Below are 19,985 nucleotides of genomic sequence, written 5' to 3' on the forward strand. Positions count from 1 at the left end.
ATTCTTACCTGATCGATTAGGAGAAGTGAATGGTACGCTGTCCCTGGCGATGGAGATGGGGATGCTCCGCTCGTTCTCTAGCTCAAGTAATCCAAGAATTTTGTTAAATTAGAAAACTATTTATTTTTTACTTACTCAAAGATGATATAACTACTAAGTAAAAATCTAAGGACGAAACGGGATTCATAAAGCGCGCTGGGCGCACTTGCATTGGAGACTACTTGCTAAACACATGTATCATATCGCTTATAACATTTTCAGAAACAACCACCGCAATTGGTATATCAAAATAATACCTAGCTCCGAACATGCTCCACAGTAACAGCCTCAGGTTTTTCGCTTCCTTCGTGGCTCATCCGAACTCCCTTCTGATGTGCCAGCACCTCCTCTCCCTGAGCAACGTGGTTGGCACCACCAAACAGAGTATCAATCTCCTCAAGGGGAACCTGCTTGGTCTCCGGAATGAGGAACCAAACAAAGAGTGCAAGTAGGAAGTTGATACCAGCAAACATATAGAAGGCATAGAAGCCCTCATTGTCGAGGAAAATAGGGAAGAATTGCTGCACGATGGCGTTGGCGACATTCTGCGTCTGCGATGCCATGCCCACGGCCTGGGCGCGGACGTTCATTGAGAAAATTTCGGACGTCCAGATCCATACTGTTGCCCCCAAGATGGTTTGTCTAAGAAATGATGTTAGTAGAGTTTCGTTTGCAGGGAGATAGTGAGTGGAGGGAACTTACAGAAGAAGATGAACAAGAACATAAGGAACACAATTGATATACCAACTGGTTCTGACTTGGCTCCGTTGGCGAGTTGTGGTGTTTCTGTTTCGACGGCAGAGACAATGATCATGCAGAGACCCATGCCGATACCACCGACAATCAGAAGGAACTTTCTTCCAAAACGATCGATAATCCAGACAGCATTCAGGGTAAAGAAAATTCCAAAGGTGGCATTCAGTGCGTTGATAAGAGCAATCTTACTGTCGCTGGTAAACACCTTCTGGTAGATCTTCGTAGAGTACGAGTTGAGCGAGCCTTGTCCGGTGATCTGTTGGCCGGCATTGAGGACCAGAGCCAGAGCCATGCGCTTGCGCAGAGACTTGTCCTTCCAGAGAGCAGAGTAATTGCTGGAAATGGCTTCCCTCTCGTATTCGATGGCCTCACGAATCTCCAACAGCTCTTGTTCGACTTCTTCCTCAGTATCACGAACTCTTTGCAGAGCTTCGCGAGCCTTCTCAATTTTGTTGCCTCTCTGGATGTACCTAGTGATTGTTAGAATTGCTTGCGGTCAATTGAAAATTACCAAAAGCGACTTACCAACGAGGGCTGCCGGGGATAGTCGGCAAGAGGAAAAGGATCAAAGCAGGAACCAAAAGCTGAAAAATGACAACCAACTTCCAGTCCCACTCGCCCAGCTTAGCAACATTCTTAGTGCAAGCAAAATTGATCCAGAAGCAGATGAATGATCCAACAGAGTAGAACATCTGCCAGAAAGTCATGATCTTACCACGGATCTCTGGCGGAGCCAGTTCACCAATGTAGATAGGGCCAGCAGCTGCGAAATAACTCCGTTAGTTCATGTCATTGAAACCACGCGATCAACAAGACTTACTCAATGCAATACCCTGACCAATACCGATGATACATCTACCTGCAAGGAAGCAAGCAAGATTGTGGTGAGGAGCGAAGGTTTGCATAAAGGTGGCGACAATAACCAAAATACAACCAATGCCCATTCCAAGCTTGCGACCTAGGAAATCTGCACATGGTCCTCCCAGGAAGAAACCACCAAAAATAGCGCCGACTGTGTATGCTGTATTAATTGAGCCGATTGTGGCTGCATTGGGGTTGTTCATCCAAGCTAGCCAGTTCTTGGAGCCCTGGACGGAGTTGAACACAGATGCATCGTAACCGTAGAGCACCATGCATGATGCGGCAACACAAGAGATGTACCTAGAAAGTCGGATTAGAGTATATTCTTCGGAGTAGATGATTGTGTACTAACCAATTGTACGCTCTCTTGCGGGTCATTAAAAGACCCATTATGATGGGATGGGATGGGACAGGTTTGACAGTTGAGGTTGGCGATCTTTACCAGATCAATAGTACCACGCTCCACAAAATGATTTAAGAAAGCGGGCAGTGATAGTAGCCCTCGAGTAATATGAGAGAACAGTTAAGAATGAGCTAGACTCCACGGTGACACCTGAGTGGGCGGAGGCTGCAGCTATATAAGAAGACCAGACACGATAAGGGCATTCCGGGGACGGGACTGCAACCTCAGCCCATGTGAGCAAAAGAAACGACATGGGGTGGATCAGACCATCCCCAGAATTCACAACCCCAGACACGCTAAGCATATTTTACCATTTAGATAACGGGTCGCCCTTGTCTCCAGGATCGCTGAGTGGTGGGGACCGTGGGGAATCTGGAGTCAATGTCACATGGGTAGAGCGTATCTCACGCCCATTCGATTTCCCATTGGTTTGGAGCCTCAAATGCGCGAGCCAAACCTGGGGTAATAGGGGTCTGGGGTTCGAGGATATTTTTCAAGCTTTCGTTCCGGCGTGATGAGGTTTGGGGAATTTCCACGAATCGGGGAACTGTGGGTGGTAGTGGCTTGGGAGAAAGCCAAAGTCCACCAATAGGGTAAATGGTGAAGGATTGCAGTATGTACAATGATGTACGGAGTATGTTGTAGATAGATTCCAAGACATTTGACAAGGGCGCTAGACTAACCAAGCAAGAGATAATAGGCGACTAGACTTCCGTGATACTTTCAGACTGGAGATAGGGCTGACTTTATCCTTATCTCTTGAGACGTAAAGTTAGGGCAACATTTTATTAACTCCTTTGTATATCTTGCTGATATTAGTTTTTCTTTTTTTAGGAGGGGGAATCTTCCAATGTCGTCTATTAGGCTATATATAACTAGGTTCTCTTATGAGCACCGAGTTTAACCGAGGAACAGAAGGCAACATGTGCTACATAGTTAACTAACTATAACTAACGTATTTCACCACCGAGTGGCCAACACCACCGAGCGGCCAACCCTAAAACACTATAGTAAATGCGACATTTTACAACTTCATATAACAACAACTACGTTATTATTTGATTTAATTCTTACTCGATAGCTATGGATAATGATTTCAAACACTATATATTAATTTTAAGAAAATCGAAAAGCTGCATTATCACGGTATCAAAAATTACGTTGCTTGAAGCTGGAATTATATATATTTATATATAGCCCAATCATAAAGTCATAAGTGACTTTTTATGGCCTATATTTCATATTTTTTGACTAGTTCTTCTTATCCTCCTAGCTATATAACGTAGTTATAAGGAGGAGAGGGGTCTATAGAAAGTGACTCTAAAAATAATATCCGAGACATCTAAGAAGACTTTGAAAAAGACAACCAAAAATGGCCACAAGGCCACATTACTGACCATTTATTCCTGTATATTTTAAATAGTTTTGACCTTTGTTTTGTGTTTATAAGAACAGACTGATCTGCCTTCTATGGATAATTGCATAGGATCAGGTTTGTTCAAACCATGCCGCACAGAGAGCTACGTGTATATAAAACCCCAGCCAAAGCGGCAACATAACATATTCAAAGATATTTCTGGGCAATTATTCGATTTGCTATAATGTCTGAAACATTGGTGGCTACCATATGCACCCTGTAGTTCATTTTTAGCCTAAGAATATTGTTTAGAAGCGACTACGTCGATATGCATAGTGCAATGTGGTATTGATAAATTGTTGAAGAAATTAAGCTACAAATCTGAGAAAGAAACTAAGAAATCTGACAAATAGATTTCTCAAATATTGCTCCCAAAGCTCCCCAATGTGGTTTGATCGTCTAAGTATACTGATCACGTGCTCTCGTGATTTATTCCAACGCGCAATCCGCGACAGCGAAGGTCCCACTTTGATCTATGACCAGACTCAACCTTTACTCTTCTTTGAACATATTTATTTTTCTTTGACTTTGCTATGACATACCTAGCTATATGAACACGACACTCCGCCTTCCAATCCTGCCTATTCTGTCATTTTGACCACTCAAAATGCCACCCCGCAAATCGAAGAAAAAGCAGACGCGGCTTGCCTTTGCTACTTCAACCGCTACACCCCCAGCGGATGTGAGCCCGGAGCAAGACAACCGATACGCAACACTCACATACGACAACCCAAGCTTGGGTACATACCGTCCTACAAAGACTTCCAAAAGCAAGCCGGAGAATTCACTCGACAAGAAACGGCCGAAGCTCCCCACCAAGACGAGGTCCAATGATAAACCCGCAAGTATGGTGTTTTCTCCCTCGTCGATGCAACTAGAAAGCTAAGATCCAAAAGATGAACTGTTTGTAGAATCTCAATCGGACAATGAATCCCTAGACGAAGCTATCGCCCCCGCCCGCCAGAAGAGAAAGCAAGCCGCGCCACCTGATAACCTCGATGTGTTGATCCACAACCCACCAAAGCTTGATAACCTCCAAGACGCGAGGAAATCCCGCACCAGGAAATCACAGCGATCCTTACAATTCTCAGATAAACAGACTAAGAACGCAAATGGTTCTGATTCGGAGGAGCTATCCCGGCCGCACCGAACACTCAAGCGAAAGGCCGCAAGCCCGCCGATTGATCCCAGTGACTCAGATGAGCCAGTGGCCTCTTCAGTCGCCAAACGGCGCAGGTCTACCCGAGGTGACAATTCTTCAAGCTCACCTGTTATACTCAGCGACGACGATTCAAACGATTCAGTAGCTCCTTTGACCGCCAAGAGGCGCAGGGTAGCAAGGCCAGCTGCCGTGTCCAAAAGTGACGACAATGACTCGGATGAACCATTGGCCTCCTCGCCAATAAAGAGACTCCGACGTGGACAGGAGAAAGAGACTCCCCAGTCTCCCCCACCCCCCCGCCACATCTCGAAACAGGCCAAACTTGATATTGCAGAGGATTTGGAGGACCTTCAGGATTCAGGTAGGAATCAATTGGTGCACGAGGCTCGTTTATTCATGCTGATGCCAATCATGCGCAGTTGTTAAGAAAAGTCGAACTCGCGGCCGGAATGTCGAATCTGCCCGAGACAGGAGAATGAAGCATCTTGAAGCTCTCCGTCGCAGACGGGCTGGTGTGAAAGATGAAGAGGAGAGTGACGAAGAAGAAGATGATGATGATGAAGACCAAGAGGATTCAGATGTGCAGGAGATTAAACGACCCGGCAGCCATGCCAGTCCCTCTAGTCGTGGTCTCTGGCGGCATAACGACGATGACAGCGACATAGAATCAGCCATCGACCCCAACGAGAACCTTGATCGGTACGAGGATGACTTTGTCCTTGACGACGAGACCAACGACCTCGGTGTGCCCACCGAAGAGATTCCCTTCGAATTCACCCGACATGCATATAAGCAGCCGAAGGAATACTTCCGCGACGTTATCGGCTGGATGGTGCAAAACAAGCTAAACCCGGCCTTCCCTCGCTCTGACGACATGTACAAGATGGCCTTCATGAAACTGGAAGATGAAGTCAAGGGTCGGGCTGGTTCACAGCTAATCTCCTCAGTTTGGAACTCCAGTTTCGTCTATGCCCTCCAGGCCCGACCACACATTGAAATCGCTGCCTTCCCCACAGAGGAGAACCATCCCTGTGATGCCTGCAGGCGCTCTGGCCATCCAGCTTCCAGTGATATAAAGCTCTACGGGAAAGCATATTCCCTACAGACGCTAGAGCCACTGGAAGATGAGAATGATGACAGCAATGACAGTGATGAGGATTCTAAGGACAACGATGGAAAGGAGCGGGACCGGGATGGCCATGTCATTCCTCCCGAGAATGTCCGGTATTTCCTAGGAAAGTAAGTTTCGTTTGGACAGTCATTTTGATCGAGCTCACCTCTCTGACCACTTCCTTTTGTTTCAACAGGCAATGCAAGGCGAGAGCCCAGCTCGCCCACACCCTCACCCACTGGCGCTACCATCTCAATGAATGGGTCATCGACTTCCTCGAGCGTACGGGCCACATGGACGACGACGAGATCCTCCGACGGAATGATTTGAGCGTCAAGCAGAAGACCCGAAATGCAAACGATGTTCTCGATAGCATGACTGGAACTGGTGAAGTCGATAATCTTTGGCGGGACTTCCACATTAATCTTAAGTCTGCTCGCGAGAAAGAGGTATGTTTTTGTTGTGTGTGGGTGTTGTCTCGGGGCTTCCATGATGCTAATCAGGCCTGTTCTTGTATTTAGTCCATCTACGGATGATGAGATGATCATATCCAAGAGCCAGTTCACCCGAAGGTGAGTATTTGTCCTCGGATGGCTTTATTATGAGCTCCCATGAAGACTACGACCCTTGTAATTAGTTTCATGACATTGTTTTCCTCCTGCGGACACTTTCTCCGGTGCTTGAGCTTTCACGATGATACCCTTTTTTTTGCACATTCCTACTCATGTTTTCGGGTCACCTTTAGCTACATAGCCTACCATGATAAGGACCCGCGGGCTTAGCATAGCAATGGCAAGATGGTCATCTCAAGACATCATCTTCACAAAGGAGCCTACTTGATATCTACATCCAATGCAGTTTTAGGTGATCGTAGGCCTTCTTTCTTTAGCCCCCGTAAGAAGACTAGGACTACAGAATGCAAAGAAGATAACCAAACCCATCCGTTTTCATTACCTGGACATGCACGTGGAGAAAGAAAAAAAGGTGAATAGAGAAACAGGAAGAAAGATGATTGGGGTTGTACAAATACATGCATGCATAAGCTGCCGGAGCCAAAATGTCAGAAAGCATGAGAGATGCGAGATAAAAAAAAAGGAAGTAAAAAAACAAGAAGTATAACAAAGATCCGAACAAGTCAAGACAAGAAGTGAATCCGGAAACCAACTCTTTCCGAGTGCTTGTAGTCCTGTATTTTGAGATCTGGCCAAAAAAAAGGGTGATTGGCAGGATGTAACAGGATCGCGTCGACATCCACTTGGGTATGATGTTTGCATCAGCCAAGTCTTGTGGTCGATAACCGTGTCGCTGGATCATTTGCCAATCTCTCTGCTTTCCGAAGTGGTATTAATTTACAGAGTGGGTTGAGCCGCCTTCTCGGTTTCGGAGCCGGGGGTGAGCATCTGTGAGTAGGAATTATAATCAGTATAAATTCGCAAAGACTGGCTGAAGAGCGCGAAAATGGCATGTGATGATAGTGTTGAGAAAAAAGAAGGATTTTGAAGATTGCCGAGATGCGAATACCCGAGGCAATGTACACGGTGTCAATTGTGCGAATGACGGCACGAATCGGGGATTGAAGATAATAGTTGCGATTTCGATAAAACCAAGAAAAGAAAACAGAAGAAAACACAAGACACGTACCTCGTTAGCTCCCTTGATCATTCCCTGCTCACGCTCCATCTGGATGTACTGTTCCTCCTCGGCGTAGGCCAAGGCGAATGGCACACCGAGCAGGAAAGAACTGGTGCTGATAATCCAAAGGGCCTTGCCGCTGAATGAGAAGCTGGCCTTGGTGAGGTCTGTGATGGAAGAGACGGTGTTGGTGACAGTGCGGCGGGCGGAGGGAGGGATCATGTCTTTCAGAGCGGCGACACGCTCGTAGAGCGACTCAGCCTCGAGCTCGACATCCTCATCGTCGGAGATCTCGGAGTCTGTTTTTTTATTGATGTCCATGTCAGATAAGGGTCTTGATGTTTATTTGCGACTAATGTGTTCATTTCTGGGGTTCCGAGGTCGCGTTGTTGGGGGTTGGGGTTGAGGACTGGGATAGGAAGGTATTCAGGGAGCAAATTATACTCCCATCGAAGCAATCCCCCATGCAAATGACAATGGCGCAATGCGAGTTCCGGGTATGGGCGTTCGGGATTCGGTACTAACCAGTGTCTGAGTAGTCATCCTCATCATCGGAGACCAGGAGAGCATCGTGCTTGGTGGCAGTGGGCTTTTCGGTGAAGTGCTCGTCTTCGACTTCAGTGAGCTTGACCATTTTGGGCGGTTTAGATGGGAGTGACGAAGGGGGTCTAGTTGGAGGTGATGGTTGAATGATGGGAGGACGCTCTGGTTTCGCTCCGACTTTTTTGCCGAAAAGCGGCGAAGAGCTTGGACCTTGGACCCACCGACAACGATGTCATTTGTTTCTTTTTGTGAGACTGACTGATGTTTACATAGAAAGATTTGGCCAAGACGATGTTAGAGACGTTTTATTAAGAGGAGACATCGACATGTTTTTGGATATTATTTTTTATGTGTATTTTTGTAGATATCTTTTTGAATGTCTTGTTGGGTGTCTTTCAAAATGTATACGAAGGCGGTAAAAAGCATGAACAGTACAGATAACCAAGGATGAAAAGACGAAAAGAAAAGATGAGTTGAGAAAGGCTAGGTGGTCATATAAAGCCTGGGAGAGAGGTGTATTCTACAGAGCCAAAATGCTGGCCATAGTCTATAATTACAGATTATCCTCTAGGTGCGACCATTACCACATCTTATGTTCGACATATCCAAGCGAGTCCAGAGGCATAGAATCATCTATTTACCGTCGGCCAAGCTTCCATCGCGCGATGCGCTCTTGAATCTCCTCCCAGGGGAATCTCCGGAGCTTATAACCTTCCAACTCGCCCTCCTGTAGCACGACAGTAGGCTTACCAGTGCCCTTGCCCTCGTTGTCGACCTGGCCACCGAAGACCTTGCGAGCCACACGGCGGAGGTCTTCGACAGTGAGGGCCTCAATCTGCTCGCACATCTCCCGGACACTGACCTTGCGGCCATGAACCTGCACCTGACGCCCAAGATCCTCGAGTTCGACCATGCGAGACTCCAGGTTCATGAGCAGCGAGGAACGGAGCTGGTTCTTCGCACGATTGACTTCCTGTGCTTGCAGCGAGCTGTAGCCGGTGTCCAAAGTCAGGGCCTGGAGCTCACGGCACATGACCTCGACCATCTCCGTGATCCGGGTCGGGCTGCAGGAGGCGGAAATTCCGAAGATTCCACTATCAGTGTAGCTGTGGTTGAAAGCAATGCAGCTCTCGACCCAACCGTGCTGGTTCAGCACGTTAGTGTAGAGTCGCGAGTACATACCCTTTCCAGGGCCACCAGCTGAGAATGAGCCACCACCACCAAGGAGGGTCTGGAGAGTAGCGAGAGCATAGATATCAGGCGAGGAGATGGGGAGAGCCTCAAATCCAAGGTGGATGTGACTCAGGCGAGGAAGCATGGGGCTTGCTGGCGGGGGAATCGACGGGAGGGCAATGAAGCCACCAGTGTAGTGAGCAGGTTGTCGGAGGTTTAGCGCGGATGGCTTAACCAGGGATGAGTGGAGAGGCTCGACTGTAGAGTTCTTGGATGAAGAGAGGTTCTTGAGGAATGGAAGCTTCGACAAGAGCGAGGTTTGTGTTTTTTGGGAAGCAGCCGGGCTGGTGATTGTAGATGAGGGGGTGAAGGAAGGAACGGTCGGCACCTGGCCTTCGTGGGCGGCCGCTTGGGAATCAGACAATGTGGTCTCGATTCCACTACCGGACAGTACAGGACCCTTGGTCTTGCTAATGTCACTCGGCTTCATGTCGCCAAAGTACTGCTCTGTGAGCTTAACGGCCTCCCCATGGGGCACTCCGGCAAACGCAACCACCATCCGATCCGGGTTGAAGAAGAGTTCCCTATACCGCTCCACCACTGCCTTGTTAATTTCGCCCAGCCGTTCTTCCGGGCACAATAGCGGATTCCCAAGGGTGTTGTCGGCATAGGCAGTCATGTGCACTAGTTCCGGAAGGATGAGTTCCGGCTTCGCCCAAATCTCGCCGATCTCGTACTCCGCGGTTGCGAGCTGTTGGATAACCTCTTCTCCGGTGATAAGGGGGTCGCGGATGGTTTCCGCGAGCAAACCGAGCGTGGTAGGAACTGCCGAGTTGAAACTGGCAGACTGGTACATCAACGATTCCCGGGATGAGGCACACTGAATGTTACCGCCTAGGGACTCAAGAATCTCAAGCATTTCATCTCCGGTGCGCGCTTTGGTAGACTTGAACGCTAGACGGTCCATAATGTGGCTGACACCGCGCAGGCTCTCATCTTCGTAACGAGATCCGGCATCGACGTAGACTCCGACACCAGCGAAGGGACCTGGTAATGATTCCGTGGCGACGCGAACTCCATTTGGAAGTGTAGTGATTTGTTCTAATTCGGCGGGATCCTGTAGATAAAGAAATGAATTGTCAGTTACAAATGACGTTATGTTGTAGGAGCTAAAAATGTTCTCTTACCTTGGTCGAGTCATTGATGGTAGAGAGGCTTCTTGACACGGCGCGAGGAGCTCGTGTCAATGGCTTCGCAGACTCAAGAGCCCGCAATGCTGTGCGGCGCATGATGGTTAATTTCGTACAAATTCACACAGCGTGATCAATATAGGATTTCTTGGTGCACCGGAAGAGGTGATGTAGCTCGGACGGATAGTCGGCGAAGAATCATAATGGAGCCTCGATCCGAGATGCTTAGCTAATCCGTTGCATGATGGGCCAGATGTTCTTCTGTAACATAGCAGATAAATCTTTTACTATCATGTTATTAATGTTTTTAAACAGAAGCGTGTTCTTCCTAACTTTTTGTCTCCATTCGTGTCTAGATGCAGCAGGGCTGCCCAGGTGTAATCCGCTTACCCCGGGGCCAAGGCCTATAGGGCCCGAATATATACTCCGGATGCGAAATGTGAAATGCGAAATATCTATATCATTTAATCTCCAGCAAAGAAAAACGAATCAGGCTTTTTTTTTTCTTCTATGTAACAAGAGAGTTAAAATAACTAAGGGTGTTCCGAAGCCCAGTTTCTATACCAATCAAGACATGAAGCATTCGCAACACTCGCACCAATTTTAATGTTAAGCCCACACAGAATCTGCTTGACAGCATTCTCGACCTTCTTGCCATTGGAAGTCACCGGAATCTCGGGACATGCATCAATAATGCCAGGGACATGGCGGGGGCTAAGTTCCTTGCGAATGGTGGACTGAATGCGTGCTGCGAGATCCGCCGGCATACCAGACTCGTTGCCAGAAGCAAGCCGGACAAACAGAACGACAGTCTCATCGGTGTCAATGCCATCTCGCCTCCGACCGATGCAAAGAGAATCTTCCACATCGTCGGCGAAATGCTTGAGTAGAATATTGTAAATCTCGGCACTTCCAAATCGCACTCCGGATGGCTTGAGTACGCCGTCGCTGCGGCCTAGCATGACCACACCTCCAGTTTGTGGGTTCAAGCGCACGTAGTCTCCATGGTGCCAGACTGAGGGCCCGAACACGTCGAAGTAGCTCTTCCGGTACTTCTCCAAGCCTGTTGGTCCCGGGGGCCAAAACATGACTGGTTGAGCCGGGAAGGGTGTGACGCAGACAAGGTCACCGGGTTCGCCCGTTGCACTGATATCATTGCCAGCATAGTCGAAAACTGAGATGTTCATGCCCAAAGAACGACACTGGATTTCTCCTTTGTAAACCGGGAGAATGGGGCAACCGGAAGCGAAAAGAGAGAGAATGTCTGTGCCACCCGTAATGGAAGCAAGCATGATGTCGTGGTGGAAAGAGGAGTAAACGTATTCGAATGTTGAAGGTGCCAGTGGAGATCCAGTACTGAAGATAGCCCTTAGGGTCTGCAATGACACCGGCCTATGGGCATGCTTGCGCGGGTTCAAAGCGGCTTGTTCGAGGAGAGAGAGGTATTTAGCGGATGTACCGAAATGGGTAATTTGAAGCTCTTCAATCAGCCGCGGCATGGCCATTTCTCCCTTTCCGCCTTCAGTATCAAAGGGTCGGAAGGGCGAACCATCGTACAGGATGATCGTTGCCCCACTGGCTAGGCCTGATACCAGCCAGTGCCACATCATCCAGGTTGTGGTTGTGAAGTAGAACAAGCGATCACCTGGTCGAATATCACAGTGAAGAAGATGTTCTTTCTTGTGCTGTAGCAGTGTGCCCAGAGACCCATGAACAATAGGCTTGGGGGCCCCTGTTGTACCGGACGAATACAGTATATAAACAGGATGATCCGGTCTCAAGCTTGCAAACTCCAATGGCGCCTGAGGGTTCTTCACCTCAGACACAAAATCATCGTAGACCTTTGCTTTCCCATTTGCAGGTTGAAGGTCATCTAGGTTAACCTCAAGTTCTGGGGTAGTGATCAGGAGCACCAAAAGCTCCAGGCCTGGCAATTCAGAGACAATCTCCCATACCTTGGCATGTGAACTATGCACCTTGCCATTGTAGAAGGAGCCATTATCTGCAAAGAGAATCTTAGGTTGGATCTGCTTCAATCGCTCCAATACAGCATGCACACCAGTGTCAGGAGACACGCCAGTCCAAAAGGCCCCGATTGAGGCTGCGGCCAACATTGCCACGACGGTATTAGCATGATTGCCTACGAAGCCAGCGACACGATCACCGGTCTCCAGGCCTGCTTCTTTCAAAGCGTTTGCGCACAGCCGAACTCGCTCTCGCAGCTCCTTCCACGAAATGAATTCGCGGGCTGCTTCAGTGGCGCCAATTACTGCTACGGAATCTTCATCCGGCGAGGTGGCGGGGTATAGAAGATTCTCGGCGAAGTTCAAAATGCTGCCTTCGAAGAATGAAGGTCTAGGAAATAGCACATCTTTTGAACCAAGGACCTATTTAGATCGGATCAGATATCCCATGTTCAAGATAATGCATCTAGGTCCGAGTGGGAATGAATTACTCACCTGTTGGCATGGATTGTGAGCGTTGATTTTCGTATAGTGCCAGATTTCTTCCCAGAATTGGGCTGGATCCGAGACACTCCATTTCCAGAGAGCGTTGTAGTCATTCAATGATAAGCCATACTTTTTGTTTACTTTGGTCATGAAATCATAGATCTGGGTTGTATCAGGAGAAGAAGGCCGCCAAAGCTCCTTGGCCTCCGGCTCAAGGATTTCGATATGAGGCATAGCTGATGATATGGCAATGGCGTACACGAATTCGGAAGGCCGAGTAGTATATAGACCGTAGGCTGTAGACTGATATTGAACAAATTCAATTGTCCACTAGAACCCAAGACAATGTGGCAATAGACTTCCCAACAGGGCTTCACAGCAAGGGTCAAAGCTTGAACCGGTCAAGAGCGAGTGACACAATACCTAAGTATGCAACTCCCCAAGGGGCAATGGCGGTGCGGGAGTGATCGGGTATTGAGTTGCCGATTCCCGCGGCTACGGGGAAGATAATTTCTCATATAAAATCCCCCCGTTCTCTGATATATGCATATAACTATTTAACTAGTTATGTTAGTTATTGTATGGAGTTACAGTGGATGTCACATTGGATCAAACGTGACATTTTCTGCCTCAGGCACTTTACCGTTTTCATCTTGGAAAACCTTAGATACCTTTCATGTCACATATCGTGATGTGTAGGTGTCACAGATCTTGAAAATCGACATGTTGACTTATTTGGGTCCAAAGGGGTTTGAATCGGATATACCGGATGAGCATGACATGTCCCTTTTTTTTGTATTTTTTGTATTTTTTGGCTATTACTAGCACAATATAGATGCCTAGTTACAAGATAGGGTGTCAGATTCTATACAATTGAGGATGCACATCTACAACATAAGTATGTTGTAACTAGTATGTACGAATACGACTGGTCTGTTGAAGAGGGTTTTGTGGATTTGGGCCTTTTCGGGTCCGAGAGATTTTTAGTGCGAAAAAAAAAAAAAAGCCTTTTTTAGGTATTGAAGTGGTAATAATACACTCCTTGTTTAAAAAACAGATAAAACATCAGCCAATCAGACAGAGTTATCATTGTACTGCAGATGTTTTTAATTAATACTTTAAATTACCAGGAGGTCACTGCATAATGGGGGGTTCGGACGCAGCTTAGAGGAAACACGGAGGTCCCTCTTATTTACCTTTCTCAGACTCTCCTTCTTCTTCAACTTTGTACTCGTTTTCCGTGCTTCATTATTTTTGTTCATAGTGCAACGGAGATTGGTCCGTTCGTCATCTGAACGTAGGGCTCTTTGCCCCTTCGTGTTTCTTGCCCCCCCCATTCCACGTGCACGCGATCTTTTAAGCCCTTAACGGAGTATTCGGCTCCCGCTTCAAATCAACCTTGCCGGTACGTCTCAATCTCTGTGAAACTTCTGAGCTAGCAGATTCCCGAATCTGGGTTTATTTTGGGAATGGAGCATGATTCAGGGGTGTTGCATTGATGCCTAGTCCAGAACGATCAACTAATTGGTTGCGCTTTCCAGATTGAACACATTGCCTGAGGTTGCTATTGACTCCGCCGAAGACCCGTTGAAGTCCCCAAGCACACAGCCCACTTACCACCTACCACTTAAACACGTCAACTCTCAATTACCTCCCGATAGTCCCTGCCTTACAAATCGTCAATTCGGAAACGGCCAATTCAAAAGCGCCCCTCGATCCTGACGTGAAAAGAGAAACCAAATCCCGTGCCGAAACCTTAACGCTGTTTCCTCCTGCGATGCCTCGTCGATTTAGCAGCAACTCTTCCAACGACACCTCTACCAACCCGCCGTCCTTTTCACCTTCTTCGGGAAAGGGCGGTATCTCCATCAAGGCCCCCACCGTCAAGTCCAATCGCCTCTCTCAGTTATTTTCGGCCTCACCAAAGTCAAAGACGGAAACTGTACAGAGTGGACATTCTCAACCTAGTAATTCTTCCCCGCCGATAAGTTTGGCATCACTGTCCCTACCGACGATCTCTCTATCAACAGCCACCGCGGATAATCCCAATATGGACGAGCTGCCAACAACACTCTTCCAGCCTCCGACCCCTGAGGAGGCTCGTCGGTTGTCCAAGCAACATGCCCAATTTGGTCCGATCGGTCATCCTAGCCACCGATACTCCAGTCGACACCCCGGTGGTGTCTTCCCAGAGCCGGTGATGGACGAGCCGCCGTATTATTACCTGCTCACCACCTATATCAGTTACCTAATCCTAATCGCTTTTGGACATGTCCGTGATTTCTTTGGCAAGCGATTCCGCGAGGAACACTACCGTCATCTCAAGCCTCGCAATGGCTATGGCGCTCTCAACAGCGATTTCGACAACTTCTACGTGCGTCGTTTGAAATTACGTATCAACGACTGCTTCGAGCGCCCCGTGACCGGTGTTCCTGGCCGCACCATCACTCTTATCGATCGCGGCACGGATGACCACAACCAGCACTTTTTCCTGACGGGTACCACTACTGATACCCTGAATTTGAGCTCGTACAACTACCTGGGTTTCGCTCAATCGGATGGCCCTTGTGCCGATATTGCGGAAGAATGCATCAAGAAGTATGGCATTTCAGCACCCAGCACACGAGCGGAGTCCGGCACACAGGATCTGCATGTCGAAGTAGAGGATTTGATTGCCAACTTTGTAGGCAAAGAATCGTCTATGGTCTTCTCCATGGGCTTTGGCACCAACGCAACTGTCTTCCCCGCCTTGGTCTCAAAGGGATGTCTTTTGATCTCCGATGAACTGAACCACGCCTCGATCCGTTTCGGCGCTCGTCTCTCTGGCGCCTCCATTGCTATGTTTAAGCACAATGATATGAAGGACTTGGAGTTGAGACTTCGAGAGGCGATCTCTCAGGGACAACCCCGCACTCACCGTCCCTGGAAGAAGATTCTGGTCGTGGTCGAGGGACTCTACTCTATGGAAGGTTCCATGTGTAACCTTCCTGGTCTGGTGCAGTTGAAGCGCCGGTACAAGTTCAACCTGTTCGTCGATGAGGCCCACTCCATTGGAGCCATTGGTCCCAAGGGACGTGGTGTTTGTGATTACTTCAGTATTGATACTTCCGAGGTGGATATCCTGATGGGCACACTTACAAAGTCATTCGGTGCCAACGGTGGCTACATTGCGGCAGACAAGGTGATGATCGACCAACTTCGTGCCACCAACCCCGGTGTCTACTTCGGCGAGTCTCCCGCACCTGCAGTGCTTTCCCAGATTTCTTCCGCTCTGCGCATCATCAGTGGTGAATTCGTTCCCGGCCAGGGTGAGGAGCGATTGCAGCGATTGGCTTTCAACTCGCGGTACCTCCGTCTCGGTTTGAAGCGTCTTGGCTTTATAGTGTATGGTCACGACGATTCACCAATCGTTCCACTCCTTCTCTTTAACCCGGCCAAGATGCCTGCATTCTCGCATGAGATGCTCCGGCGAAAGATCTCTGTCGTTGTTGTCGGTTACCCGGCCACTCCGCTGGTGTCGTCTCGTGCTCGTTTCTGTGTCTCTGCTGCCCACACCAAGGATGATCTGGACCGTGTGCTGACCGCTTGCGATGAAATTGGCAACGTCCTCCAGTTGAAATTCTCCACTGGCATCGCCGGTGGTGCACTGCCTGCTGCCGAACAGCCAGCTCCTCCACCAGAGATGGAGAAGGAATGGCATCGCAAGCGCTCGGACAATCTCTCCCCTCCCCGCTGGCGCGTCGAGGATGTCATCCGACGCGGAGTCCAGGATGTCAAGAATCCCTTGTTCTAGTACTAGATTGGCTTCTTTCTCCTACCGGTAGATATGACGTTGTCTTGAGTTCATTGGACTTTGAGATGAGTCTTCGGTCGGGGGGTTTTGTTCCTCAAGCACGGTTGTTGCTGGTCACACTGTGTCGGGGTCTTGATTCCATGTGCCTCTTTTGATCCTTGTTCTGAGTTTCTATGATTCTTGTGGTCTTTCGTTGGACTTTGGTCCTAAAGGAGATACATAAAAGCCAAGCGAACTCACTCAGACTGGAGAGAAAAAGGGGAACTCGGGAAAAAAAAAACCAAAAGAAACCAAAACGGTCATGAGTTATTCAAACAAGCAACGAATGAATATGCCCCGTTCCCTATGATCGTTCTATACTTGCTTCCTGTTTGCATCCATACAGTATTTCATGTTACTTTCTTTGTTACTGTTCTTATTCTTCTCAAGATATTGCCTAATACTGTTTCACCCATTCAATGCTCTCAATTCTCGCTGTATCTATCCGGCACAACCCTGCCAATAGACATCGAAACTTCAGATGCTCAATGGGAAGCTTGCTCCGATGTACAATATGTATCATTCCGCAGGGCAAAGGCTGGCTCCTTTTCGATTCTTTTTCCTGTTTTTTCTTTTTTTTTTTTCTTTTTTGGCTTCTATTCTATATTTCTGCCTGTGATCAACCTATTTCCCTCGTTGCAGCCCACCAAGAAGTTGATGGTTTTCGTTTCAACTCCTAGGGTCTCGAGGTGTTTGGCATAGGACTTGATCATTGGATTTGCGTGATGAGTATGGATATGGATATGGATTGGAAATGGGACCACTGACTGGCTATGACTATTTCCTCACAATATCTTTGCAAAATACATTATCTCCCTGCCCTTGGGAGCGTGACCAGTTATAAAATAGAAAAATAGGCTAGAGTAGAGGAAAGCAAGCGAACAAGCAAAGTGGATAAAGAACATAGGATAAAGATACATAGCCATTTGATATTCCATATCTGTGTTGCGACTTCGATCAGTGATTGTACCGGGATATCGGCGTCAGTTTCTGGCGGAACAGGCGCACGGCGGAGTAGTTCTTCGCAAGATACATGCAAAGGTTCGGCCGGCACACAAGTGACTGGCATTGTTGAGCCACCGGGAGGACGCGAAACCTGAACTTTTTGGCGTGTAACTGGCTGAAATCGGGGCCGGCCATTGCACAGAGTTATGATCGGTTGCGAATTGATGATACTCTCGAAAGTGAGCTTCGCTCGTTCTTGGTCAACAACAATCAGAATCACGACTTTCACCGTCCCCTGGGAATTGGCAAGCCACCAGCTAGCGTCAAGATGGAGTCTTCGCGGTGATTCAGAGTATGCAACTTCCACGACAACAGAAGGCCATGTATTATCGGTTGGAGGAGTTGATGGGATTCATGAGCCATCTGGTTCTTTGTAGCACATATTCCCTTCCACGCGACCCGAGCCCGTTGGATAGGCCCTACCTTTCAAATTTGCCTGAACTATGGCCGTTTGGAACTCAAAGGCAAACTGTGCAGCTGCCGAATCATGAATTCGCCCGGGGATCGTAATGATTAAAATTCGCGACGCCTCGTCGTACGACTGGCGGCATTTGGATATGTAATTTAAAGCAATTTTTGGCGGAACATTACTGAACTTCAAATACTGGGTGTCATGCTTAGAGACAGAAGAAGCCCTTTATTATAATACGTATAATATAGGATTCACTATATAGGTATAGGGACTTCTAAAGTGAATTGAATCTGAAGTGAATGTGAACTGAATCTGAATTGAATTTGAAGAGAATTGGTAGATCTATTAGCCGCTAGTTTAGGGGTGAATCTTTATAGAGTAGACTATTGTATAGTATAGTTAACTAATATTACAATCTACCTCTAGACTAGCGAGTTACAAACTAGGCCAAAAGACCGTTATATCTAAGTATTACGCTTAGATTGTCTAGGCTCTGATATATATATAGTATATGATATGATACTAACTATCACTATATTTTCTTTACTTCTATTACTTATCCCCCTCCTACTTTCTTCTTTCCTACCCTCCTCGCCTCCTAAAGGTACCGTTGACTATACGGAGTCTCTCCACTCGTATACTTTCAATGCTCTCAAAATGTTCGATCCTGAACTCCAAAGGATCGACAATGACCGTTTCAATCTTCCATACGATATCGATCTCATCGGCTCCTCGGTTGCGGGATCGATCCTTCATATGAGTGACTTACGTCGAGTACTACAAAACAGATCCCAAGTGACCATCTTCACCACTTCTTGCTACTCCGGCGGCTGGCTAGTGCTCCCCGACATAAATCGTCAGCAGCTCAACGCAACAGCGAAAAGTCATTACGCAGAAGTATGAAGATACTAGCCATGTGTCGATATCAGCTCGCTAGCTGACATGGGACCAAAGACCGACATCCTCAACGTATGACCCAGTTTCCCCTATGTTGATATCGGAGCTTCTTGCTAATCGTTCCAATGTATTCCTTTAGATTTCCAATTTTCCATTCAGGTATGACTTGATACGATCCTTGATCATCTATGAACAATGAAGCGCCAAAGTGAAGAATATATTCATACTACACACTATACAAAGCTACAAATTCGAGTCTACACTCTCACTATGGACTATAAGGACCAACTCTGAAAAGAACATCTGATGCGAGCCTAGGAAGAGAACACATTGCCCCAATTAATATGATTGACTTGGATTTATGTCGCTAACTTTTCCAATTATCTATATAGGTCCGCTCCCCGATTCGATCTATTTAGGGAGTTGCTTTAGCAATATCCACGAATAGAGAAAGCAAACCTACCTGATACGAGGAGCCCGAGGCTTATAGAGGTACGTCTTCAATATGCTGGATCATGACATGATCGAACGAAGCGCATATTAGATGGTCGAGACAAAAGGAGAGGTAAATTTTCTATTCCTCTAACCATTGATTATACTATGATCATTGACTATGACCTTTTAGAAGAAACACCGTACCTAGACTCAGTCGTGATCGAGACAAATAAAGGCAAATTTTACCTACAATCATTATTTTCTTTTGAGAAATGTTAATCCACTCCTAAGTGAAGGAAGTAAGATCCGATGTTATATACAATAATACTCCTAGGCATACTACTAAAGAGACTCTTGATTTCTTTTAAGGAGCTTAGGGTTATTATAATAGAATAGCCTACGTTTTTACCTGATTTAAACCTTATTAAGGAGGTATAGAACTAGATAGAGGATTATATTAAGAGAAAGTATAGGGATCAACACTTTCCTTTATAGTGTAGTTGGTATAGTCTAGGAGGCCTAGGATGCTATACCGGAGGAATTCCTATCTAATCTGATTGATAGTATACTATTGAGGTGCTAGGTAGTGATTGCTGCTAATGGGAGACCTACTATATACTAACATAGTAATATAGTAAAGAAGTTGAGAGTACCTGTTTTTTTAAAA

At 47.2% G+C, this 19,985-nt stretch overlaps 8 protein-coding genes across 8 annotated transcripts; 3 read left to right on the top strand and 5 right to left on the bottom strand.

Annotated features, from left to right (window-relative positions):
- Window positions 1-296: 296 nt before the first annotated feature.
- N7516_001198 (putative MFS sugar transporter) lies at window positions 297-2,046 on the bottom strand (the record flags this gene model as incomplete). The annotated part of the gene is made up of 5 exons (XM_057213920.1): window positions 297-681; window positions 762-1,265; window positions 1,321-1,558; window positions 1,616-1,956; window positions 2,009-2,046. The coding sequence occupies 5 exons, from the start codon at window positions 2,044-2,046 to the stop codon at window positions 297-299; spliced, it is 1,506 nt and encodes a 501-aa protein (XP_057075803.1).
- A 2,037-nt stretch (window positions 2,047-4,083) lies between these two features.
- N7516_001199 (uncharacterized protein) lies at window positions 4,084-6,285 on the top strand (the record flags this gene model as incomplete). The annotated part of the gene is made up of 5 exons (XM_057213921.1): window positions 4,084-4,321; window positions 4,388-4,999; window positions 5,058-5,877; window positions 5,946-6,198; window positions 6,271-6,285. The coding sequence occupies 5 exons, from the start codon at window positions 4,084-4,086 to the stop codon at window positions 6,283-6,285; spliced, it is 1,938 nt and encodes a 645-aa protein (XP_057075804.1).
- A 730-nt stretch (window positions 6,286-7,015) lies between these two features.
- On the bottom strand, window positions 7,016-8,132 carry N7516_001200 (mitochondrial import receptor subunit TOM22; the record flags this gene model as incomplete). Its single annotated transcript, XM_057213922.1, has 3 exons — window positions 7,016-7,149; window positions 7,391-7,680; window positions 7,907-8,132. Coding segments are annotated over 3 exons (567 nt in total), but the record flags the coding sequence as incomplete, so codon positions are not given.
- Window positions 8,133-8,561: 429 nt separating this feature from the next.
- Window positions 8,562-10,386, bottom strand: N7516_001201 (mitochondrial-processing protease subunit alpha; the record flags this gene model as incomplete). The annotated part of the gene is made up of 2 exons (XM_057213923.1): window positions 8,562-10,214; window positions 10,285-10,386. The coding sequence occupies 2 exons, from the start codon at window positions 10,384-10,386 to the stop codon at window positions 8,562-8,564; spliced, it is 1,755 nt and encodes a 584-aa protein (XP_057075806.1).
- Window positions 10,387-10,820: 434 nt separating this feature from the next.
- On the bottom strand, window positions 10,821-12,971 carry N7516_001202 (acetoacetate--CoA ligase family protein; the record flags this gene model as incomplete). Its single annotated transcript, XM_057213924.1, has 2 exons — window positions 10,821-12,674; window positions 12,747-12,971. The coding sequence occupies 2 exons, from the start codon at window positions 12,969-12,971 to the stop codon at window positions 10,821-10,823; spliced, it is 2,079 nt and encodes a 692-aa protein (XP_057075807.1).
- A 1,543-nt stretch (window positions 12,972-14,514) lies between these two features.
- lcb2 (putative serine palmitoyltransferase 2) lies at window positions 14,515-16,530 on the top strand (the record flags this gene model as incomplete). The annotated part of the gene is made up of 1 exon (XM_057213925.1): window positions 14,515-16,530. One exon carries the CDS (start codon window positions 14,515-14,517, stop codon window positions 16,528-16,530), a length of 2,016 nt encoding a protein of 671 aa, XP_057075808.1.
- A 996-nt stretch (window positions 16,531-17,526) lies between these two features.
- N7516_001204 (uncharacterized protein) lies at window positions 17,527-17,709 on the bottom strand (the record flags this gene model as incomplete). Its single annotated transcript, XM_057213926.1, has 1 exon — window positions 17,527-17,709. One exon carries the CDS (start codon window positions 17,707-17,709, stop codon window positions 17,527-17,529), a length of 183 nt encoding a protein of 60 aa, XP_057075809.1.
- A 934-nt stretch (window positions 17,710-18,643) lies between these two features.
- Window positions 18,644-18,889, top strand: N7516_001205 (uncharacterized protein; the record flags this gene model as incomplete). The annotated part of the gene is made up of 1 exon (XM_057213927.1): window positions 18,644-18,889. The coding sequence occupies one exon, from the start codon at window positions 18,644-18,646 to the stop codon at window positions 18,887-18,889; it is 246 nt and encodes an 81-aa protein (XP_057075810.1).
- Between the last annotated feature and the right edge of the window lie 1,096 nt (window positions 18,890-19,985).

This window comes from Penicillium verrucosum (assembly GCF_028828655.1).
Source record: "Penicillium verrucosum strain IBT 35672 chromosome Unknown utg000001l_segment0_segment0, whole genome shotgun sequence".
NCBI lineage: Eukaryota > Fungi > Ascomycota > Eurotiomycetes > Eurotiales > Aspergillaceae > Penicillium > Penicillium verrucosum.